Raw genomic sequence first — 24,444 nt, forward strand, 5'->3', positions numbered from 1 at the left:
CCTCAACTTTGATTGCTGTAATCATAGTCAAAAGTTGGATTTTATTTTTGCCTATTACTGAAGATCTGGAGGATGTTCTATTCCAACATGCTGTCTCAAAATCTCCTTTCCTTAAAGTTCCACTTGTGGTCTTGTCCAGCTCAGCTGGAACACCTGGATCTAATTTTAGGGTTGCCTGGCTAAGCCCCACACTGGTATTTGATGTTTGCGTCCTCCCTAGACTCAAGCCCATTTCACCACCTCTGAAGGTGAGTGCAGGCTGATATTAATTAACAGTGAGTTGATTCACCGGCATCTTCCAGTCATTAAAGCAAAGATCTGGCTCAAAATAACCCTCTTCCTACCTCAAATCTCAGCTTTCTGCCTGCCTCCTCACTCCATCACGGTTGAGTCACGAGCACTTTTGTGGTGTACGCGGCTGAGAACTGAGGTAAACTGCAAGAGAAGGGGAAGCTCTCGGCCAACCTACAGGAGAGACTGTGAACAGCGTGTGGCTCCCGCATGACTACATTGTTTTTCTGTCCATTGGGGCACTGACTCAGCATCAGCTAATAAACCCTCTGGAGAAGGCTGGATTTCTCTTGTTTAATTATCATCCTGGAGCCCTCTGTGGGATTGTTCATTCAGTTTTATACCCCCAGCACATTAGCCAGCTAAAGCCTCGTTTCCTCTTGGTGCTAGCGTCTCCTCTGGCACAGTGTGCAATAACAGGTGGTCCAGCCTCCAGCAGGGAGCGTGTGCTGCTCGTGGCCCCTAGTGGGAATTTAATAGTTCTGTACTGCAGAGACTGGAGAAGGACTTTAGACTGGAGGACTTTCTGGCACTTTCTATTACATCCTACCCTCCCCCCTCCAGAAGAATTCTAGAAAAGTTTCCTGAAAGAAAATTGAAAGATAAACAGACCTATCTTTATGATTGAATTGGCTATTGCTTTGCTTTGTTTCATTTCTTCCAGTAAACAAATAACTTAAGTGTCCACTTCATTGTATGACTAAGTTGGTATCATTAGGTTGGGACTGGGTGTGTGTGCGTGGAGGTGTGTGTGTATGTGGGTGGGTGTGTATGCACACGTGTATTTAAAGTACCGTACTAGAAAAGACAGCAGACTAAGGTCACGGAGAGATGAATACAAAAAAAAAAAAAAAAAAGCCCTACCTATGGGGAGGCCAGCAGGGAAGTGGAAGACTTGTATTTCAGCGAGCTAAACAGTAATTGTAATGGGGTGCCTGCTATAAATGGACCCTTTGCATCATTGTTTCTCTGAATTAGAGGATTCCTTGCTGAAGGCGCAAGACCATTGAAGGAAGTAAAGCATCTGGTTTGTTTTGTAATGAGAAGCAGGAATGCAAGGTCCATGCTCTTAATAATAAACAAACAGGACATTGTATGCCATCATCACAGGATGTCCTTCCTTCAGCGGAGGACTGGGGCTGGAGGAAGAGCCCGCCAGGCTCAGCACGAGCCCCACTAATTACAGCCTCCAACCCCTTTCCCTTTGCCGAGGTCGGCTCAGTACCCCCCTTCCCCAGAAACGGACTCCTGCTCTTCATTTTACTTCCACTCCTCAGACGCCTGCTTGTGGCTTTGGGGAGGAGAGCACGGGAACAACAACAACCACCCCCCCTCCCCCAAAATCTGTAGGATTATGACTTTTTCCTATTTACGGAATAGCTTGAAGAAGGAAGTGAGCGCTACCAAATTTGAATGTATTTTAGTTAGCAGGAGAAAGGAAATTTTACAAGTTGAGCGAGTGCGTTTGTGTATCTCACAGACAATAATTGGAGCACGAGATCGCTACCGTGTATTACATCAGATGCAAAAACAATTCAACTTGCTCTTTCCCCCTAAATTTCGTGCGTTCTGTAACCGTGAGTTCAGGCTGAGGGCTCAAGCTGAGGGGGTACCCGCACAACGCTGAAGTCATTTTGAAGTTTCCTTCAAGGAGTGCGCACCCCCTTAGTCTGCCGCGACAGGAAGCAGGGCGAACTGGGGTGTTTAGAATACAATGCAACCCAGGCAAACGTCGAGCGTGAGCGCCTTCAAAGGGAAGTAAGACGATTCCAAGTCTGTGTTGAAACTCATTTGCGAAGAGAGGAAGCCGGGCGGCGCGCTGGGGGAAAGCCCTGCCGGCCGGCTCGCAGGTAAAGGCCACGCCCCCGGCCTGGTAGGAGTGAATCAGACGGGCGGCTCATTAGCGCTGGCGGCCGCGGGGAGGGGAAAGAGCTGCCGCTCGGGCTGACACCCGCAGTGCTGCCGGGACGCTCGGCCCTCCAGTGTCGCGGAGCGGCAAGAGCAGCAGCACCTGTCGGCGGGCGGCGGGAGCCGGGAGCCGCGCCGGGCGGCGGCCGGGAGGGAGCGCCGAGCGCGTCTGCGCCGCTCAGCCCCGCCGGGGACGCGGAGATGCGGACGGGGTCGCCGGGAGCGGGACCCATCGCAGATGTTGGATCTTTGCGTGGAAAAACGTGTGGGTGCGACCTCGGTAAGGAGCTTTATTTGATTTTGATTTTTTCAAAAATTGATCTGAAAACTTTTTATTTTCTTTCCTTTTCCTCCCTTTGATGTAGTGGCAGTAGAAACAAGAAATGCTTCTACTTTCTTGCATTTACTACTGCCCAACATTTATAAGACTTTCCTTATGAATCATTAACTCTTTAAATTCTAGACGAAATTGTCAGTTCATTGAAATTTCAGTAGTGGTTCCTGCCCAGCCCCCTGACAAAGAAAGTAACTATTCCGGGTTAACTTAAAATTTCAATTTCAGTTTATTTTAACATTTTTGGGGCATCATGACAGCATGTTGGAAATAAGTAATAATGAACTGGTTCAAGTGGTAACTATGTTAAAGAAAATTTCAAGTCTAGCTTTAAAAGAAAAAAGCATATCTGAAAAGAAATGGAAGAAAATAAAAAACCTCCCACAGTCTGTTTATATTTGAACAAGCACACATTCTTACATGGAAATGGTACCCTTATTTCTACTCAGTCCTGCACATCTATATGGGAATACGTTGCAGAACTGTTTATCCTTTTCTCTTGGGTAAGCACCTTTCCTGAGTGTGAGGGTAGATTTTTCAGGAATACCCTAAATTCAGAGGAAGCGGCGCCTGTACTCTTGAACCTTCTATATTTGTTATAACTTTAGTTACAGTAAACTGCAGCACATCAGTGACTTCTGGGAATCCATACACTTTCAGATTTAAATGGAAAGTGCTATTTGTAGCTGAGGGCTCCTAAAGGAATTCTCCTCAGGGATTGCTATTGACTGGTTTTATGTTTTGTTTTTGCTTTTTCGTTTTGGCGTGCAGTGCCCCCAGATCCAAACTGCAGGGCGAGTCCCCCCCCCCCCATTACCCATTTTTCTTCCTCTCTTCCCGTGGTCTGAAAGGTCTCAGAAGGGGTGCAGTTCAGTGATGCTAGCAGGATACATCCTTTTTCGGTCTTCCATGGAAAGCTCGAGCAAGCGGGATAGGGGAGCCGGTTGTTTTGAAAGTTGTTTTGTGTTGGGAGCTGGTGGGAAAGTTCAGCCTTCCCCATTTGGAAAAGGCAGGCTGGGTTCCGCTCCTGCACCACACGCGCTTTCCATTTTTAGCTTCATTCAGAAGCAGACAGAGCTCCTTCCTCTTCCTCTCCTTGTTTGTGACACTTTTCTGAGGCAGCTTTTCCACAGCGCTGAGGGTCTGGCGGCCATGACCCCAGGCGTTCTGGGACACAGGACGTCGCCCACATTTTTCTGCCCTGAGTGGTAAAGCCAGGGATAGTTTAAAGGTGTTCATTTTTCTCCCAGTGTGACTGCCACTTTTTAAAAAACTACGAGCAGCATTTTAAAACTGTAAATAAAGGCAATCTCCTTTAATATGTGTTTTTGGCTCTTCCTCAATTGTACCAAGCACTCCCCATCTGCTTTTCAAGTCTTCAGACTACTGTATTAGTCATTGCCTCTTGGAGCAAGCCGCAGGAATGGCAGGACAGTGGGCATCAAGGCCTTTCCCTTCTCTTCCAGGCTGCCCCCAAGTGTAGCTCCGGCTCTGTGAAGATTCACGGGTTGGCAGGGACGACTGAGGAGACCATGAAAATGGACATGGAGGACGCAGATATGACTCAGTTGACAGAGGCTGAGTTTGAAGAGAAATGTACATACATTGTGCACGACCACCCCTGGGATTCTGGTGCCGATGGGGGGACCTCAGTTCAGGCAGAAGCATCCTTACCAAGGAATCTGCTTTTCAAATGTGCCACCAACAGCAAAGAGGTAAGCTTCTGGTTTATTATGGAAGAAAAAGTTGGTACCCTGCTTGCTTTCATAACTTCATATACAACTTCTTATAAGAACTAGGAGAATCTGTTAATATCAAATAATTGATCGCGCTCTTAACTTCTTCTATGGCTTTCTCTTTCCTTGAGTCAGTTCCTTCTCATTTCCTCCAGCCTTCAAACTGTTCCATACTAATTAGTAAACAGTTAAATCTTTTGGCAAACTGACATGTCTTGGAAAAACTCTTGTTAGGTGGGCAGTGCTGTCAGTGCGCTTGGGGAAAACTGCACGACCTGCCCTCCGTTCTTTCAAGTGAGGAAACCTTTTCTTAGAAAAAAATTTAATGTTTCTTTTGCTTCCATTTGGTCATTAGATGGCTTTATTCTTTTTAATGAGCCAGCTTTATTAGCTGGGTTCTAAAATTATTCTCAAAACCTTGAGGTGTTTATGAACTGAAGTGATGGCATAAATTGAGAAAAGGGTCACGTAAAAGTGTCCTCTGTCCGATGACTTCACCAACCACTGTTTATCTGTGGCAGCTCCTTTGCTCTGGCTGGGTTGGCAAGCCAATTCCTTATTGGCCTCTGAAGTGGGTACGCTCTTTGTTGTTTCAAAGGGGCTGAAATCCTCAACTTGGAATGAGCAACTGATTTGTGTTTACCCTTTTATATAACAATTATAGCTAGGCGTGATGTGTAGCTGTGAAATAACTGGCAGAACCACCTCTTGTTTTGAGAATTTGGCTACTACAGTTGCTCTCTCTAGTTACTGCTGGCCTACGTTGAAGCAATCTACCCCTCAGCAACTTCCCACCATCGTTGTCAGCTCTGTGCTTTCAGAAAGTAGTAGAAAGGGGATCATTTGTTTAAAGTTCAGGATTTGCCACTGGGACTGTTCTTTACAGCCCTGCCCAGTCACTTTCCCCCTTTCCCTAAGGAAAAGCATTTGAAGGAATCCGGGAGCCTGTTTGGGAAACACTTTGTCGCTTTCCTGTTTGTGTGTCTGAGTTCAATGTTTTTAGTGAGGGGGTAGACACAGCTGTCTAAAATTAAATAGAGCAATTCCGCTTTGAGCTTCATTAAACTTTTTTTTTCTGCTGGGAGAGTGGTGGCAGGTTTTATAAAAAGAAAAATTTAAATTGTATTTGTACATGAATGTTAACCAAAAATTTAACCCCAGAGGTCAGCCTTAATTATACCTCTTCCTGAAAGTAATGCTCTTCTCATAGAAAGTCTCTTTAATATGTGGCTCTCAGCATCAATGTAGCATTTGTTTGGGTACTTAAAGTTGGCTGTGGCTTTAAAAGGTGTAGTGTCCTTTTTGCCCATAACAGATTTGACCAAATATTGTCTATTCCCAAGGTTCATTTGTGTTAGATTGTCCTTTCCAGCCCACTGAGACTTAAATAAAGATCTCCATTCTGGGTCATCTTTGCTTTTTTAATCATATATCATGTTCTTTTCCTTGGTTTAGTTCTTAGCTGATGGTTTTTTTTTTCAATTTTTGTTATTCTACTGAAAATCATGGAAAATTATGGATGATTTGTTATGCTCTTAGATCATTCAGTCCAAGGTTCAGAGAGATAGTCACTTACCCAGAGGCTAGAACTGGAGCCAGATGCAGGACTTGGAGCAAAGTTCTCCTGACTCCTCCAGCAAGTGATTCTGGATTATGTTACACTGCCCCTCTTGGTGTCACTGTGGTTTTATTTATCGTCTTAACATATTTCAGACTGATCCCTTACTAAGCTTGCTTGTTTTTTTTTTTTTCCTCTGAATGTATAACTTCCTATTTCAGTATGTTAAGCAACCAAGATCCTTAAAAATTAACATGAAAGGCAGAGTTCTTAGGTCCTAGTCCCTATATTTTACTTAACTGAAACTCTTGAATAGAAATTGCTGCATCTTTAGTTGCTAATCACAAAAGCAACTGGAAAACTATGACCTAGTGTCCAAGCTTGCTCTGGAATTTGTACCTGTTTTTCCTTTTGAACTTTGGGAAAGGACAGCTCCCTTTTGGTGGTGAAAGAGAATGGTAGAATTGAGCCATTGATGGTATGATAGCTTACAAAACAGTTCCAGGGCAGAAACATTCTGGATTGATGACATGTTTACGTTAGGATTCTTCATTTAGTTCTTTTTAGTCCCACAAGCCTTGGAAATGGGGGGAAAGCCTTTTGACATGTAGGTTTTACCTGGCTGATTTATCATGCCCTTTTAAAACTGTTTTCATTTAAATAACAGAAGATGTGATGTTATGTACTGTTGTGCTGACAGGCCGGGGATTTTTTTTTTAACAAGATCATTTTTCATTATGAATTTGTGCTATGCGTCAGCACCTTTTTTTTCTTAGTTTAAAAACAAAACATACAAATCATATTTCTGAACTTGACCTTCATTTTTAGATTTGGTTTAGAATCGTTTTGCACTTTTAATGAGGCTGTTCTTACTTCCTATTTCCAGAATGTAGAACTAAATATAGATATCTTATTCAAAACTTCTAAAACTTTTTAAACTGATGGGTTATTCTTTTATGGGGATTTTCCCCCATCCTCCTAAAATATTAATCTATGAATACCTGTCTACAGAAAAACCAATCTCAACATTAATAAGTAGAAGCAGCAGTCTGCGCAAGCTTCCCCCTCAGCCAGGTTGCTGCCTTCCTGAGGCGCTGTGGCTCCTCTGAGAGGCTGACCTGAAGGAAGGCTGATCTGCAGGAGTCACGTCAGTGTCCATGGCAACTGAAGCCCGTGGTTAACTCAAGCCACCTGTAAAAGTGTCCCATCATAGCTTGCAATTCCCTCCTCCAACTCCTGTTTGGGAGGTGATGCACAGAGGCATTACCATGTTTCCTTCCATATGCAGATAATAAGAGAGGAAACCTTTCCCCCAAATCTGTTCCATTCACTCCTTTTTAAAGTCATTGCATGCATGCATGTGGTGCTGTTAGATTAGTATTTTTCCACTGAGCTATCCCAAGCCTACTCTGTTTCTTTTAAAAGTGGGGTGAATTATATGTTGAAGTCTTGGTCCACTGTAGAGTTCTAGTCCTGTCAGGGCAATATCCTTATAATCAAAATAGAATTTTATTTTATTTTTTGGCAGAACTGGGAATTGAACTCAGACCCTTGCGCTTGCCAGGGAAGCGCTTATTCCACTGAGCCATCTCCCCAGCCCCTCAAAATAGAATTTTAATCAGAGTCATTTTTGTGGGTTGGGATTCAGGGACTAGGAAGACATAGCTAGTTATTAAAATGACTTTATTTTAGTTTGAGGTGAGGGTGTTCAGATCACATTTAGACCTGAATGTTTCTGCTTAAGATTCACTGCTCTGTGTATGTTTGTATACCCTCTGAAGGAGTGATTTGCTTTTCAAACAAACAAAAAACTATTGTCCTTACCATTAAACTTTCCCAGTACGAACTAGTTAACCAATCTTGAATGGCAGAGTCTCCTTTGCCTTACAAAATATTGAGAAGAAGCCTTGGTTTTTGTCTGGAGGTTCCTTACATCTGCATATGTTCCATACTCAGGCCTCTGACAGGGACAGAATGTACCCAGGTGACAGCTCAGCACAGAAAGCATGCGTGAAGGCTCGTGTGGGGCCAATGAAGCATGGCTGTAAGGAAGCCCCATGTCTTCTCTTGGTGGGTTTTTAGAAACCACACAACAGTCTGTCCCCAACAGTAATTCTTTAGGACCCTGGTCAGTTCCACTGAAGTTTCTTTTCTGAGCTAGGTGAACACATTCTTAATTAACTTTCTTTAGTACTCCGATCCATGGCACTGACAGGTTTCCTCATGATATTTGCTTGCTCCAGGGTAGACTGTTAAGTGATGGGTCAAGGAGATGAGGTTGACTAAAACACACACTTAAGTCTCCCAGAGGAACAACTAGGACTTGTTTTAATTCAGGTTCCTATCCCCTCTCCAAACTTATTTTGCCAAGCACCATAAAATTTACAGCTTTTACATTGCCTTGGAATAATATCTTAGACATGGATTTAAAAAGGTGTTTATTGTGTACTTATTAGAGTGTTGAACTTGGAATACATATAGTTGGGTTATAAGCTACAGGAGGGCTTTCAACCTCAAAATTCTGTGATTTAGTGCTCTATTTATCTCTAGTTGTTAGTTTACACTGTACAGCTTTGTATGTACTAGGAATTTAGGGTTCTGTCCCATTGTAAAGCTCGCGCCTCTCTTCCCTAGTGACTAATCCACCATTGTGCTTAGTAGGTGTTAGTGGCTCGTGACTTCTCCAGATTCCTTTGTTGTGGAAGCAAGAGTCTAGTTGACTTTTTAGCCACAAGAAAATGTGTGTTTTCTTAGTATCACATTGGTGACCAAAACCCAAAAGAACCATTCTACAGAAGAATGGCAATTGAAAGAAAGACCATGGCCTCAATATAGTGCTCTTTGTTGATAATCAAGCTCTTACTCCCATGACACTGTCTGCAGGAGACTATAATTTAAAGCAAAGTTGATGGACCAGTCGAGTGCCTTTCTTAAAATTACTGCTTTAAGGTGGATATGTTGAAAATATCAACTACTAATTATTGGCTCGCCAACAAATGGCATTATTTGTTTTTCCTGTTTGTCATTCTAATATGGAATATCAAATGTGAATGTCTACTGGTTTTGTATAATAGATGTCAATTCCATGATTTTTCCTAACTAGATCCATTAATATGTCCAAAGCAATGAGCCACAAAATAATTAAATCTGTTTAAGCTTTAAATATTTTATCTCGAGATTTCTCTTGAGCTGCTCTGTCCACCATAGTTGTACTGCTAAGAAGTACCAATTGAACTCTTCTGGAAAGGTTAGATGTAAATGAAGGCATAGGAAGAGAATGAAATGAACATCTGCTTTTTTCAGCTCTCTGCCAGAAATTCATAAAGGACCAAAAATAACACTGTAGCTCACCAACCTTGTTTCAACTTTTAGTAGAGGTAGGAAAATTTTTGGTCCTTTCTAGTCTTGAGTTGTGCCATTGACTTGTATATCGAATACTAAATTATTTATGAAAAAAATCATTTGCTGATAAGAAACATACTTGAGAAAGACTGGTCTCTCACAACCATGTAGGTGTATATTATTCCTTATTTATTTGTTTATTTATTTATTTATTTATTTATTGGCAGAACTGGGGATTGAACTCAGGCCCTTGCACTTGCCAGGGAAGCTATTATTCTAATGAGCCATCTCCCTGGCCCCTTCCTTATCTATTTAAACAGTGGTTAAATTCCTGATGAGATGCACAGTGGTACCTGGGTGCTGTGTATCATAACCAGTGTCTTAGGTTCTACTCTGAGCCAGCAGAACATTCGTTGATTCACAGATTTGCACCTACCATTTTAGGAATACATTGACACAAGAGACACCAGGGATAGTAAAAGCTGGAAATAAACACTTACCTTTTTAACCTCACCCTCCCCCCATACACACTTTGTTCCATTCAGTAAGGTATTTAGTAACCAATTTGTAGACTATTTTGAGCCAAAAGAAAATAAAAATGGGCAAGTGAGAAAATAAAAAACAAAGCTGTAATTGCCAAATGTTAGAAAGGACTGCTCACAGAGTTCTTTTGAATAGTGATGCATTACTTCCTGATTCATGATTGGTGATTTTTTTTAAAGCCAGGCAAGAGAAATTTACGATCAAGGAGGAACTGACATAGCTAACATGTTTCTTCAGCCCCACAAAATCAAAATGCATGATGCAGGATGAGAAAGTCATTTCCTCAGATCTTAGAACCCACAGCTCTTAGAACCCCCACTCACCTCAGTATAAATTCCGTTTCAAAGGACGACTTGTGACCACAGTGAGTAGAAGATGGTAGAGAAGACCAGTGACTTGAAAGGTTTTTCTCCTATTAAAGAGAATTTACAAGCAGTTGGGGATTGGGGTAGGACCGCATCTGAAATGAAAAAAAGTGTTTGGTTTTTGGTTCCCTCTGTCCTTGTGGAACAACTAAAGGCATTATTTTGGTTTCCAAGATTAAAACTATTTTATTCCCCTAAAGGACACTGTGATTATGGTTTGAGGGAGAGTGAGAAATAGGAAAATGGGAGTACCACCGAAATGGCCTTGAGTTTAACCTTCCTGTTCTACAGCGTCTTATTCTTCTGAAACAGAACAGTTATCCTCTCTGGTATAACCTAAAAAATAATAAAGATGAAGAGCCTTCAGTCATAATTCTCTAGGCTATTTGAATGCTTGGTGGAGTATTTGCTCCTCATGATCTTGGACTTTCAGATATTCTTTCTCCAAGGTGAAATTTACTGTTAATTATGTGGGCATCTCTCTGTCAGGTATACACAGTTGATTGTATTACCACGTGAGGATTCAATTGAAATAACAACATTGGCTCACACCTTACAATAGATTAATTGTTTTATATGTTTTACCCATTTTAGGTTATCGGCGTGCTGAGTAAAGAATACATACCAAAGGGAACACGATTTGGGCCCCTAATAGGTGAAATCTACACCAGCGATACAGTTCCCAAGAATGCCAACAGGAAATATTTTTGGCGGGTAAGTCAGGAAAATTTTTCAAGACTTTCAGTATTAGGAAAAACTGGAGCTAGACGAAGAAGATGATATTCTTTTTCAACCTGTGCTGACAAACTCTGGGATTCACCAGTGTGGTTCACCTGAAAGTATTCGGGGTCCCCATGGAAACAGGGCCTGCCAAGCAAGGATGATAAAACTGGTTAGATGTTCATCCCTGGAAATACAGCCTGTAGGTGGTTAGCGGAAGAGAGAGATGGATGATATGTGAGTCTTTTTTTTTTTTTTTTTTTTGCAGCCCTTTATAGAGCTTTGTGAGGAAAGGAAACAGTTTGTTACTTGCTTCGAGGCTGGTAGGTTCATTTGCATATCTCTGCAAGGAAGTAGTAATGAGTCACTGAGCCTTAGACTTCACCCCTTCTTGATTTCTTGCTGAGTTAACTTCAGTTGAATGGAAGAGTTATCATAAATGAATCTGTCTTCAAAAGAAACGTCATTAAGCAAGGATGGCTAATGGATGGGCTAGGGGAATTGAAAAATACCACAGCACTGGCCTTACTTAAATCTATCTGTAGCATGAAATGATTGAATTTGACAGTATGTAAGTTACTTCCATATATGAGAAAATGGTTACCATCATTCAAGATTGAGATACTGTTTTTTGGTATTAGGAATTGAATGTAAGACTTTGCACTTACCAGGCAAATGATGTGCCACTGAGCTATATCCCTGGGCCGAGCAGCTTTTCTATAATGTCCAGCCAGAAGATCTGACCTAAACAATCTCCTTTGGAATTATTTCCCAAGCTAAAAAGAACAGTTATAGACTTGCTATTAATTTATTTAGTAATATTAATAATTACTCATGCTGAAAATACATCCATTCAGTGACTTATAATGGAAAAGTAGGAGTGTATTTTTACCTTAATTGCCAATAAATGCTTCTCATATATGAGCCACAGAGGTGTAGAAATCCAGGACTCAGGTCTGAATTAAGACAATCCAGCATAAATGTCATGAATATGGGGTCCCTTAGGAAAAAACATAAGGAGCAACTAAGAATCTCTCATCACTGTCCCAGTCTCTGTTGCCTTTAATGATTCACCACAAGCGACTGAAAGGCTTTCCTTGAGGATTTATTTGAATACATTGTCCTTCCTATGGCAAAGAACATGGTAGGAGATAACTTCTCACATGTTATTAAAAACATCCCAATTTTGCTGGCAGAGATGTGAACATCTGTTGTGGGGAAAGAAAAAGTCTCATGAAAATGACACAGTCCAAGAGAAAGAATGTTCAAGTTGAGAAACGAGTGACATTTCTTGTAACTGTACTGTGAGTCAGCATGTTTTAATCTTCTTGATAATAGATGGAAATGCAGTGAAGTGAAAGGCAGCAGCGGCATTCATTTTCCGCATGCGATGTTTTATTTTCTTGCGTGTGCGTGTGTGACTTCATGGCATCGGACAGTTCTGTTTTTAAGTGAGGATACAGTAAACTGTAGTCCATGGAAGGCTGACTGGAATCGACATACCCATAGCTTTAGAAAGCAGTTTCCGTGCCTACGAAGAGTGCAAGAGTGATGGAACCCCATGTTCCTGGAAGTTTGCACATCAGAGTAAACAAACTTGAAAACCCCTCTTGATAGCTGAATTCACCCAGCCTTGTTCCATTTTCTCTTAACAAAACACACCGCAAAAGCTCTCACAAGCTGCTTTGATGAGGCCACATGTATTTCCCCCTTCACAATTTACAGGAAGTTACTCTTAAAAGAAAGTGATTCTGGTGTTTACTGCCCGTGTTAAAGGGGCAGAGTTCCTTTTTATTTCTGATAACATTGGAGTGAAACACAGAAACAACTTGTAGACTGGGACAGTCAGTGTGTGACTAAGGGTAAAGCAATAATAACCCACTGTCCTGTGAGCAAAATCTCTGCTATGAGAGATTCCTTACCTTCACTTGGGGACAGCTGCCGTTGGCCAGGTACTAATTATGTATGCATAAGGGATGAGCTTTGGTCTGAAGAAAAGGTGGTACAGCTCTTCCTAGGAAGGAGAGAAAGAAGCTTTCTGTGGAAAAAGGACCGTGTTTACCCGTAGTTTGGTTGTGTGTTTTCATTGTTCCTCCTCTTACCTCCGCCTTTTTATCAAGTTCCCTGAGCTTGTCTGTTAATCAGAAGTAGTGTTACTCGAGGACAAACTCACTTCTCCTTTCTGCTCTGCACTGCTAACAACAAACACTTCTCTTCCTATTCCTTTTCCAAAACTTCCAAAAGGCAGGCATTGGTGTCTTGGCCAGCCTCTTCCCAGATAAAGGGAATCTGGCTTTCTGCCTCTTGCCTAAAAGAAAAGTGCAAGGCTGAACTTGTTCATCAAGAGGAAAAGTGGCCTCTCAGTACCCAGACTGTCAAACTCTGGCCTCTGTCCCGGGGCTCACTTTGTTATGGCAGGTGAAGCTCACCTTTGCCCCACCCAGTGTTTCCACAAAAAGGCAGGGTTCCAAGTATTTATATGAACAAGTGTTACTTTAGGACTCGAGGGTTGGGGGTGGAGGATGTTTGCATAGTCTAAGCCTTGGGCGGGGGTGTAGGAAACAGCAAGTACAGAGGCCATAGAAAAAGCTGAGACTCAGTTTGACGTAGTCTGCCGGCTTGCTCTTCTACCCAGTGACTCAAAGCACTAAAAGTCAGCACAATCGGAACTGAAGTTAGTAGCGACGCCCATTTGCCAGTCAATGCCAAAGCAAAAGTTAGTACTCTGTGGTAGCTTAATCAGTTTGAGGCTACTCCTTAAATGAAATTTTGTTTCAGCCTTCTGTTCTTTTTCCCCGAATATTAAAAGATGACAAAACTGAAATGGAAAAGGTAACCGACAAGAATGTGCCTGAGCTGTTTCCGCCCTCATTTCTGCTGATTCAAGACTACTGTGGCCTAATTGATTTGATTCTTTGCTAGCTAGGTAATAGGGAAGCAGAAATCTCACGTTCTGCTCGGCTGTGTTTACTCTGAGAGGTACTGGCAAAGCTTTCCGTCGCTCTGGGCTGGTTTTCTTTGACACCCCGCCTGTCTTCTCTCTTGGACAGATCTATTCCAGAGGGGAACTTCATCACTTCATTGATGGTTTTAATGAGGAGAAAAGCAACTGGATGCGCTACGTGAATCCAGCACATCCAGCACATTCTGCCCGGGAGCAAAACCTGGCTGCGTGTCAGAACGGGATGAACATCTACTTCTACACCATTAAGCCCATCCCCGCCAACCAGGAGCTTCTTGTGTGGTATTGTCGGGACTTTGCAGAAAGGCTTCACTACCCTTATCCTGGAGAGCTCACGATGCTTAATCTCAGTAAGTGGATTACAGAACAAAAAATGTTTAAATGCCAGGAATGTCAGTTCTGCCCCTATGAGCTAATAACATGTTGGTTAATTATATGGCTTCATCATCTGTTACACTAAGTAGGTGGCTTAAAGAGGGACTAGGAAGAGGAAAAAAGTTTTAGTCCTTCTTCCCTATTATGAAACTGGACCATTAAAAAACAAAAATAGAGGGGGAGAGCTGCTTTGAGTGTTGAATTCAGAAGAAAATACCAGAAGAAAACATGTCCAATTTAATTTATCCAGAAAAGGAAGTCACTGGGAGTACAGTAGAGATTGGTCCAGACATGTCCCAAATGTAGAATATTCCCCTTGTTGGTGCTAGTTTGTGGGTGTTTAAAATGTACATTTCAATACTACAGTGATGTACATTTGACCATAGTCATGGTCTGACGTGGAATATTCTAAGATTGTCTCTAGAGAAACTCTGTCATGGTTTTTCAAATATTCTAAATGAATAACCCTAAAGATGTCATATCTTTGCTTCCTTCCTTATGGTAAAGCTAATTAATCTGATCTCCTCATCTGTATTACAGTAACCACCTATCACTTTATCTTGACAAATTCTCAGTTCCTTAAGGTTTATAAGCTTTTACTTTTTTATCTGGTTACAATTGCTGTCATGACCTCTCGCTGTAAAGAACTCCCTCACTTTAATCATCCTCAAGTGACTTCTATGAATAATTTAAGTATTAATGTAAAATTCTTACCTCCATTGTAAATGTGATTATGTGTTTTTGATTAGACAGCTTCATTTTATGAAAGTTTTTAAAGTGAATTACTTTCAGGTCAAAAGTTAACTAAATGCTGAAAGATTTGTAACTTTATCTTGCCAGTCTTTCAGACTTAAAAGATTCCCAGTTATCCTTTGCTCAGACCCACCAATTTTTCCTGTGCTGTCACACTTCCTTTTTCTGAAGGCTAAATTATTTTAGTTCACATTTTCACCTTTGAGACATTTGGGATAATTAATTTTAACATGAGTTGGAGTTTTGATTTCAACTTTAGAACCAGTTAACAAACCAACTATTTATCCAGTCATATGTGATTCAGCCATCCGGCTATAGGGTGTTCACTTAGGCGCTTAAGACTCTATTTATAGTTTTCTGAAAATCTACAGAGGTCAGGACCGCCCCAGGAGAATCACATAGGATTGTGCCCATGGCCCTTAACACACCTACAGTGCACCCTTATACTTCTGGAACGATCTTGGGGTAGATTGGAACAAGCCAAACCGGCTTTCTACACAAGCATGCTATGAGTGTGCTGTGACCCCCAAGGGATCAGTTCTTCTCTGCCTGTCTTCAGCACTCCTGAGGCTCTGGGACATCTCTAGGCCTGAGCACCCCAGGAACTGTCCTGCTGTTTTGGCATCTGTGTGTGCCCAGCCCATTGCTAAGGGCCTGCTGGTAGAAGGCCCCATCGAGTTTTTCTGTGGCGCTCACGTTCTATCCTGGCATCATGGACAGAGGTGCTGCTTCCCCCTAACATTTCAGCTTAGCAAGCCACTTCCTAAGGAAGGTCTCCTTTCATGAATTTCAATGAATTTCATCATTTAGGCATTCAGAACATCTTGGGGTTTTTTTTGTGTTTTGTTTTGTTTGTAAAAACAGTTAAGTCCACTGGGTGAACCTCCCAACCCCAGTGCCTTCCCAACAGCCACAAAGGAACTTTTGCACACTTCCTGTTCCTTGTTCCAATCAAAGAAGGTTTTAAAGGCCTCTTTTTTTATTCCCAGTGAGAGGCTTTACATTGTATTTTATGATCCAAGTATTCTTTGTCATAAGAAGCAACTTTCATATAGTGTGAAATGACACCCTTGTTGCTTCAAATAGTACCTTTTACTTATGCAGAATTTTTCTAGGAGGTAGCTTAGCTTTTTCAGGTATCCTTTCATTATCCAATATTCATGATTAGAGAAAAAAAAAAAGGAGTTAACAATAACCAGTACATTACAACAGGACTCCTGCTGATTGTGAAACCAGTCATCTTAGGTGTGGCAACTGATGATTGAGACTCTGATCAGGAAAATTTCCACTGTTTCATCAGGCCTAATAGGCAGATTGTGCCTTCAAATAAATACGTTGTGTTGTTGGCCGCCTGTGTTTACAGTACAGTGGAGACTTAGGCCAAGCTCTCTGCAAAGGCTTCCATCATAGTGTGGACTCCATGGGTGCAAACAGAGTGAAAGGCAGAGATGGGAAGCAAACGGAAGTCAAGAAAAGCAAGTGGCGCTGGGGAGATAGCTCAGTGGCAAAAGAGCTAGCCTGGCAAGTCCAAGGTCCTGAATTATACCCAGTACCGAAAGAAAGAAAGAAAGAAAGAAAGAAAGAAAGAAAGAAAGAAAGAAAGAAAGAAAGAAAGAAAGAAAGAAGAAAGAAGAAAGAAAAGCAAGTGACTAGAAATCACAGATGGCAAATTTTTAAATAAAAGGAGTTAAAGAACTATTTAAGCCCCTACCCTCCAAATTTGGTGGGTTTTTTTTTCCTTGCTATCTAATTAACCCATCTAGAAAACAGTTGACCAAATTATAGACTTCTCAATGTTAATCTGCTTTCTCAGTTTCAGTTGAAAACAGACTTTGTTTTGCCTACTGCAGAACTTCTAGGTTCTTTCTTGTAGTCTTGGGGATCTTATTATAGATCGAAAATGTGAGTCGGCATAATTAAGCCATTCAGAGCCTTCAGAAGCAGTTCACTCTTGAAATGACTCCATCCGCCTACAGCCACTGAAGATTTAAGAACAAAAACAGATCTTGATTTTCTTTTTCATGTTAACTCAAGCTGCTGCTGAGTGGGAGAGTCAGAAATGACACGAGCTTCCCTGATTACTCAGCTGCTAAAGGATAACTTTTTAAAAATTATCTTCATGTAAACTCCATGATTTTTACCTGTAGGACATGTTGGAGAGGCTAATGTTTGGCACTGGATGTTCTTTTAGAATAAGATACAGAACTGTTTCTGAAGCTATCAGAGATAGCAAACATGTATTGTGTGTGGATTTACTCTTGACCAAGCGCTGCTACGTAAATAATCTTAAACTGACTTTTTTGTGGAGCTGAGGATTGAACTCAGACCCATACGCTTGCCAGGGAAGCACTTATTCTACTGAGCCATCTCCCTGGCCCTAACTCTGACATTTTATTGGCCCAATCATTAGCTTTATATCAGTTCCATAACTGACTAATAACGTGCTTAAAAAGGCAAGGCCAAATATGGCAACAGTCATGTGAATAGGCGTAAGCGTATGCTTATGGTTTCATGTGTTGAGTTTTAGGACTGCAGGACTATTGAGCCCAATTTTTAAAAATGAGATTTAGATGTAATTTTCCATATAAATGACACAAAATTTTGAGGTAAAGGTCCTGTGCTTCCAGGTGGTATCCGTTTCCTTCCCACCTGAGAATGCTTCTAAATCACTCTTCCCCCACCTGCCTCAGAATTCCTCCCTCTGGCCCTAAAATGCCTTGCCTTTCAGGCTTCAGCTTAGTTGTCTTTCCTTTACCATTTCAGCTTTAAAAAACAAAAGTGACAATTTGAACTTCCTGCCTGCTGGGTCTCACTGAAAGACTGATATTGGCCCGATAAGGGGATATTTATTTTGGTTTAGTGGCTTCAGAAATCTCTCTCTCTCAACAAGCTTTCCATCACTGTTCCATCAGCATCTTCCCTGAGAGTGTTGTTCCAGTGTTTATTCTGGAACTCCTGGCTCGCCCAGGAGTAACTGATAACAGCTAGCAGGAGATAACATTCTCTGAGGGGCTCTCCAACTGGAATTGAATCCCTCAAGCCTGTCAGCCTGGATAATGAATTCGAAGGGCTTATTCTGGAGTTCCACACAGTTCATCTCTAGACCTGTCAGGTAGGAAGCCTGGAGTTCTTTCTCAGTTAAGCCAAGCAGGGACGTCCTATACAATGAGGAAGGTACTTGTACAGAGGTTTCCACATCCTTTGGAACCCAGGCCACACAAAGCACCTCCATCCCTGAGCAGCCAGTGCTGCCCACATCCTAAGAAAGGAAGGTGTATTAGCTCAAGTGACCACCCTCCAGGGGCCAGAGCTCATCAGATGCTATACTTTGGTTGCTAGGAAGGCTGAGCGGGGAGGTTCTGGTTTTCTCCGCTGACTGGTGTTTCCATATAGGCTTCCTTTGCTCTGCTGGGCCTGGCAGTGACATGGATAGTCAGGAACTATCCTTGCTGCTCCTGTTCCTAAGTAGTCTGTTTACCAAGGAAGACATGCCATCTTCAGGACTAAATGCTTTCCTCTTAGCTGCCTGTGTTTTCTTTAGTGCTGTAAGTAATTGAACTGGCTCAGGAAGTACCTGTTGTGGTTTGGCAGAAGTGACTGTCATGCCTCATGATTTCAGGGGACAGCATTGCTGGGAGCCTGGTTAGACGAGAACCTTGCTGAAATGTTTGTGATGCCTGGCCAATCAGGCAGAAGGGGTGGCATCCATAGCCATAATTTGTTTGGCATAAGTGGTTTGAACAGGGCTCTATCAAATTCATATTAAATGAGAATCAAGTTGAAAATTGATGACTGTTTATTACTTGAAATGAGTCTTAATCTTTCAAAGTCTTAATCTTTCACATCTAGTTTGCAGGGTGTGCTGATTTCCTTTAGGCACGTTGTGAACATCAGAATGACTTACTAACCTGCGACAAACCCCCAACCCCAGTATTTTTCCACCTTATTTTAATAAATGCCATCTTTTCTACCTTGAACAGCACTTTTTCTGTCCTCTAAATTGTACTAATGGAAACAAGATCATCCCGCTGGCACAGTTCGCTCCAGCCGGCCATGCTGCCATTGTCTCCCTTTTGCTGAGGAGGAAATGGAGCAGCACGTCCTGAGTGGGTGGCTCACAGCCCTCCAGGAGTGAGAGGTGTTAGGAGCCAGGTGGCCGCAGTTTGTGTGGCCAGCTGGGGCTCAGGTTTTCTCTAGAGCCGCTTTGGTGATTTCACTTCCGTTGTCTGTCACCCTCTGAGTGATCACCTTTTCTTTATTTCAGCTCAAACACAGAACAGCAACCCAAAGCAGCCAAGTGCTGAAAAAACTGAACTTTGTCCAAAGAATGCTCCAAAGAGAGAGTACAGTGTGAAAGAAATCCTGAAATTGGACTCCAACCCCTCCAAAGGGAAGGACTTCTACTGTTCTAACATTTCACCCCTGGGTTCAGAGAAGGACACGGATGACTTTAGGAAAAATGGGAGCCCTGATATGCCCTTTTATCCTCGGGTTGTGTACCCCATTCGGGCTCCTCTGCCAGAAGACTTTCTGAAAGCCTATGGGATGGAGAGACCGACTTATCTCACTCACTCCCCCATTCCATCCTCCACCACTCCAAGTCCCTCGGCAGGAAGCAGCCCAGACCAAAGCCTGAAAAGCTGCAGCCCTCATCGCAGCCCAGGGGACACAGTGTCACCACTGGCTCCTGGCTGTCAAGAACACCGGGACTCCTACACTTACTTGAATGCACCCTATGGCACTGAAGGTCTGGGCTCTTACTCTGCATACCCACCCCCGCCCCACCTCCCACCAGCTTTCATCCCCTCCTACAATGCTCACTACCCCAAACTCCTGTTACCCCCCTATGGCATGAATTGCAATGGCTTGGGTGCTGTGAGCAACGTCAATGGCATCAACAACTTTGGCCTCTTCCCTCGGTTGTACCCGGTCTACAGTAACCTCCTAGGTGGGGGCAGCCTGCCTCACCCTGTCCTCAGCCCAGCTGCATTCCCGAGCTCGCTGCCCTCAGATGGAGCCCGGAGGTTGCTTCCTCCTGAGCATCCCAGAGACGCATTTGTGCCAGCCCTCCGCAGTGCCTTTTCTCCCACCGGGGCAGCGGCCAGCATGAAGGACAAGGCGTGTAGCCCCACGAGTGGGTCTCCAACGGCGGGAACAGCTGCCACAGCAGATCATGTGGTACAACCCAATGCTACCTCAGCAGCAATGGCCACCCCCAGCGGCGATGAAGCCATGAATCTCATTAAAAACAAAAGAAACATGACCGGCTACAAGACACTTCCCTATCCGCTAAAGAAGCAGAATGGCAAGATTAAATACGAGTGCAACGTGTGTGCCAAGACCTTCGGCCAGCTCTCGAATCTGAAGGTAGGCCTCTAGGAGAGCCCCCGGGCCATCCGGTAGTGCCTGTGCCCATGAGTGTCTATTGTATTTGTACAGCTCCCTTCGCACAGAGTACAAATGCATTTACAGCAGTAAGAGGACTGGCTGGGCTCAGCTGATGTGGGTACTGCCTTGCTTTTGCCACTGCTAGCTCTGTGGCTTTAGACAAGGTAGCCTGCCTCTCCAGAGTTTCTTCTGCATAATTTAAAAAAAAAAAAAAAGTGTGGGGTATGGGTTTAGACAGTCAACAAAAGTCCCCACTAGCCAGCAGTTTTTCTCTCTTAGTTCAAGCGAAACATGGCATTTTGAAAACCCTGGAGCTTTGTTCTCTTTAAGACTTTGTCATGATGCTTTTCTTGAGACATTTGTGTCAGAAACATCTGAGTCTTTGCGCAGACGCACAAGGTCTCGGAGCAGCTTGCGAGTAAAGCTAACACACGTGGCTTCTTCCCAGGTCCACCTCAGAGTGCACAGTGGAGAGCGGCCTTTCAAATGTCAGACTTGCAACAAGGGCTTTACACAGCTTGCCCACCTGCAGAAACACTACCTGGTACACACGGGAGAGAAGCCACATGAGTGCCAGGTGGGCAGTACTTTCTGAGTAGAACTTGTGCTCTTTGTAGAAAATGTGGAGTTGCTTTCTCATGGCAGGGAGCCCTGGTTTAAACTAACATAGCCACCTTCCTTGGCTGTGGGCCACTGCCACCTTGGGGCTGCCCCATAGTTTGTGACCACTGACAGGCTTCAGTGTTTGACACGGCCAGCTTCCAGTGGGCGGGAAAATGGTGGGGGAAATAAAGCGTACCTGCCCACATCCCCTTTGCTTAATAAGGCCATGTGGGTTGCTGGGAGTTGACCTGTTGCTTGCCCCCCTCCATGTGGCAACTCTTAATCTTCTGGTCTTTTCTGTCTGTCTTCTTGGCCCCACACCACAGGTCTGCCACAAGCGATTTAGCAGCACCAGCAATCTCAAGACCCACCTTCGACTCCACTCAGGAGAGAAACCTTACCAGTGCAAGGTGTGCCCTGCCAAGTTCACCCAATTTGTGCATCTGAAGCTGCACAAGCGACTCCACACCCGGGAGCGGCCCCACAAGTGTGCCCAGTGCCACAAGAGCTACATCCATCTCTGTAGCCTCAAGGTCCACCTGAAGGGGAACTGCCCAGTGGCTCCCGCCAGTGGGCTGTCCTTGGAGGACCTGACCCGAATCAATGAAGAAATTGAGAAGTTTGACATTAGTGACAATGCCGACCGGCTTGAGGACATGGAGGACAACATGGATGTGACCTCAGTGGTGGAGAAAGACATTCTGGCCATGGTCAGAAAAGAGAAAGAAGAGAGTGGCCTGAAAGTATCTTTGCAAAGAAACATGGGAAATGGACTCCTCTCCTCAGGCTGCAGCCTTTATGAGTCATCAGACCTGTCCCTCATGAAGTTGCCTCATAGCAACCCACTACCTCTGGTACCTGTCAAGGTCAAGCAAGAGACAGTCGAACCCATGGATCCTTAAGAGTTTCACAAAACACAGTGTTTTTTAAGTTATGACTTGGCAAGTCAGGGTGCCTGTAGCAAATTGCTTGTACATAATTCCAGTTCTGCAAAGGGCTTCCAATGGCAGGGGTTTCCCTCACCTCTCTGGAATTGAAGGACTCCAAAGTTACTAGAATCTCAGGGTATAAATGAAACAAAAACTCACTCTCTTGATATACATATATATATATACATATATACATATTATATATACTTATTTACACCCATGTCTATATATTTGAACCTGTGTATTTTGAATATTTGTGTGGATATGTTTGCATAGCCTCCCCATTACTAAGACTATTGACTAACCATAATTATTTTTTCAATGATAATCCTTCATAATTTATTATACAATTTATCATTCAAAAAGCAATAATTAAGAAAGTTTACAATGACTGGAAAGATTCCTTGTAATTTGAATAGAAGTGTATTTTTGTCTTGTGGCCATTCTTTGTAGATAATTTCTGCACATCTTTTTTAAGCACCTAAGATTTAGTAGACAGACACATTATTTCACTCCACTACTCTATAATAATGGTTTAAAGTAAGATTTTGGTATTGCCAAAGTTAAACAGTTGATGTGTTCATTTATAGGATTGTATCATTTGAACAGTGTTGTATAACTTGAGGGTTTGTGTGCAGAATTACCCAATAATTTGAGTAGAAGGAACAAGGAAAGGGATCTTAAGTGTTTATGTTAATAGCTTTTTTTTCCCCAGCCACAATTTTATCAGGTGACAGGAAGGCTTTGCCAACTTGTTTCTCAAAAAAAAAAGTAGGGTCCTTCACACCACCCCCAAAGTTGTAGGACCTTCTGAGTGGCCACATGACTTTTGAATCCTGATGTATTATCTGAAAATGTGAATGTGACAAAATGCCATGTTTAAAACCACTGCGAAATCTTCCCAAAGCACAGGTGGTTTTGTATGTATGCAGTTTGGGGGCTTGAGTTCTGAATGGGGTTTTTTTGGGGGGTTAGTTTTTTTGTATTTTTATGTCAAAATTGCACGGATGTGGTGCTCTCCCAGGAAGGATTTGAAGTAGGCTCGGGCCACAACTTAAAAAAGTAAATAGAAAAACGGGTATTCTGGGCATGTTAAGGTGAAAGCGGGTGATAAACATTCCTATCCCAAACACATCAATCGTATTTTTTTCTGTAAAACTCAGATTTTCCTCAGTATTTTGTGTTTTTACATTTTATGGTTAATTTAATTGAAGATGAATGGGCATTGCAGAATTGTTCAGCAACACTTACCTCATTCAGTATGTCCACTAGTGCCAGGAGTGATGTCTTACCTAGTGATTTGCTACTCTAGAGGGGAGACCAGTGTGCCCCAGAAAGGTACACTGTTATTCCATCTTTTACTCTGCTAAGCCCAAAGATTACCTGTTGGCATTCAAGGTGTAGCAAAGGATGATGTATATTTATAAATGTATTTATACCACTATACCATGTGTATATATAATATATTTATAACCACTGAAATTGTGAGCCAAGCCATGTAAAAGAACCTACTTTTCCTAAAAGAAAAAAAAAAGTAAACAAATGACTCTCTTTCTGGGACTTTGCTTGAGGAACTCTTGATGACCTCATAATCACATCAGTGCTTGGGGACCTCCTTGTCTCTTGCCAGAGACCCTGCAGGGGCAAGGGCCACGTCACAGCCAAGGAGAAAGGGATGCATCCGTGTTCGTTCTGGAGGGTCGTCTGAGAGGGCTGTGTCTTTGTTCTGCCATACTATGATTCCGTGCCCACAGTCAAGCCACAGAAACACAGCCCTATTTCTTTACCATTCCACTTCCTTTTTCTCTTGCCTTCCTACGCACTGGCACAGCACTATTCAGTCTATTTTATATATTCAATGTTTTGTTCACAACATCTGATGTCAACTTACAGCAAGAACAACAAATTTGAATCATGCAGGGAAACACAAGAGCCTTACTTCTTTGTTCCTGTAACTAGCAAGACCGACAGTCTCCGCCAGCCCTTCCTGGGGCTCAGCCCCAGCGCCTCTCCTGCTAGGCCAGCACTCTGCCACTGAGCTGCAGCCCAGCCTGAGAGATGAGTTTCCATGTATCAGTGTTTGACATAGTTCTTAATTATAAGTAAACCCAAACATCACACTGATACCAAATTCTTTTTACTCCCATGTGTCCTTGTTTTCCTTTTGTACTTCCTTGAATCACCTGAGAGTTTTTCCAAAGACTGTATTTCTCTTACCATCTGTCTTTCCTAGGCCTCTTACATGTGAATGTTGCGCCCACAATCGACAGTGGTTTTATTGTTTTCCTCTACTCAAAGTTAAAACTGACCAAAGTTACTGGCTTTTTACTTTGCTAGACCAACAAACTATCTTATGTTTACGTACTGGTTTACATTGTTATTTATGTGCTCATTGTCAAAATGTAAATTAAATATAAATGGTCATGCTTTACCAATATTTGTCTAGTGTCTTGCATGAAGGTGGGTGTCATCTTCTCTGTACTGGGGATGGCCCCAGACCACATTTTGAGCAGAACAAACAGAATTTGCTGCTTTGTGCAGCCACCCCTATTCTGTGTGCAGGAGCCCCCACCAGGATGCCCTCATCTTTGCCTCAGGGACTGTTCTAGAGTGTGATCTGATGACAGATTGGGATCT

The 24,444-nt window shown here is 42.8% G+C and overlaps 1 protein-coding gene across 3 annotated transcripts; it reads left to right on the top strand.

The window, feature by feature from the left end:
• The first annotated feature begins 2,221 nt into the window (after positions 1-2,221).
• Prdm1 (PR/SET domain 1) lies at positions 2,222-22,578 on the top strand. Of its 3 annotated transcripts, none has more exons than XM_004637462.2 (7): positions 2,222-2,479; positions 4,000-4,248; positions 10,672-10,791; positions 13,848-14,109; positions 19,152-20,254; positions 20,724-20,852; positions 21,205-22,578. In XM_004637462.2, the coding sequence occupies exons 1-7, from the start codon at positions 2,438-2,440 to the stop codon at positions 21,778-21,780; spliced, it is 2,481 nt and encodes an 826-aa protein (XP_004637519.1). In that variant the 5' UTR covers positions 2,222-2,437; the 3' UTR covers positions 21,781-22,578. The 3 variants fall into 3 exon arrangements, with proteins under 3 accessions (XP_004637519.1, XP_023578118.1, XP_023578117.1); XM_023722349.1 differs by lacking the exon at positions 2,222-2,479 and adding an exon at positions 3,668-3,741; XM_023722350.1 differs by lacking the exon at positions 20,724-20,852.
• The last annotated feature ends 1,866 nt before the right edge of the window (positions 22,579-24,444 follow it).

This window comes from Octodon degus, unplaced genomic scaffold, assembly GCF_000260255.1.
Source record: "Octodon degus isolate 3935 unplaced genomic scaffold, OctDeg1.0 scaffold00090, whole genome shotgun sequence".
Lineage (NCBI taxonomy): Eukaryota > Metazoa > Chordata > Mammalia > Rodentia > Octodontidae > Octodon > Octodon degus.

Bases quoted from the DNA above. Each gene is read 5' to 3' on its own strand.
- Prdm1 (XM_004637462.2), top strand. From the start codon at position 2,438: ATGTTGGATCTTTGCGTGGAAAAACGTGTGGGTGCGACCTCG. The intron at 2,480-3,999 runs GTAAGGAGCTTT...CTTCTCTTCCAG, and splicing joins AACGTGTGGGTGCGACCTCG to GCTGCCCCCAAGTGTAGCTC. The intron at 4,249-10,671 runs GTAAGCTTCTGG...TACCCATTTTAG, and splicing joins GTGCCACCAACAGCAAAGAG to GTTATCGGCGTGCTGAGTAA.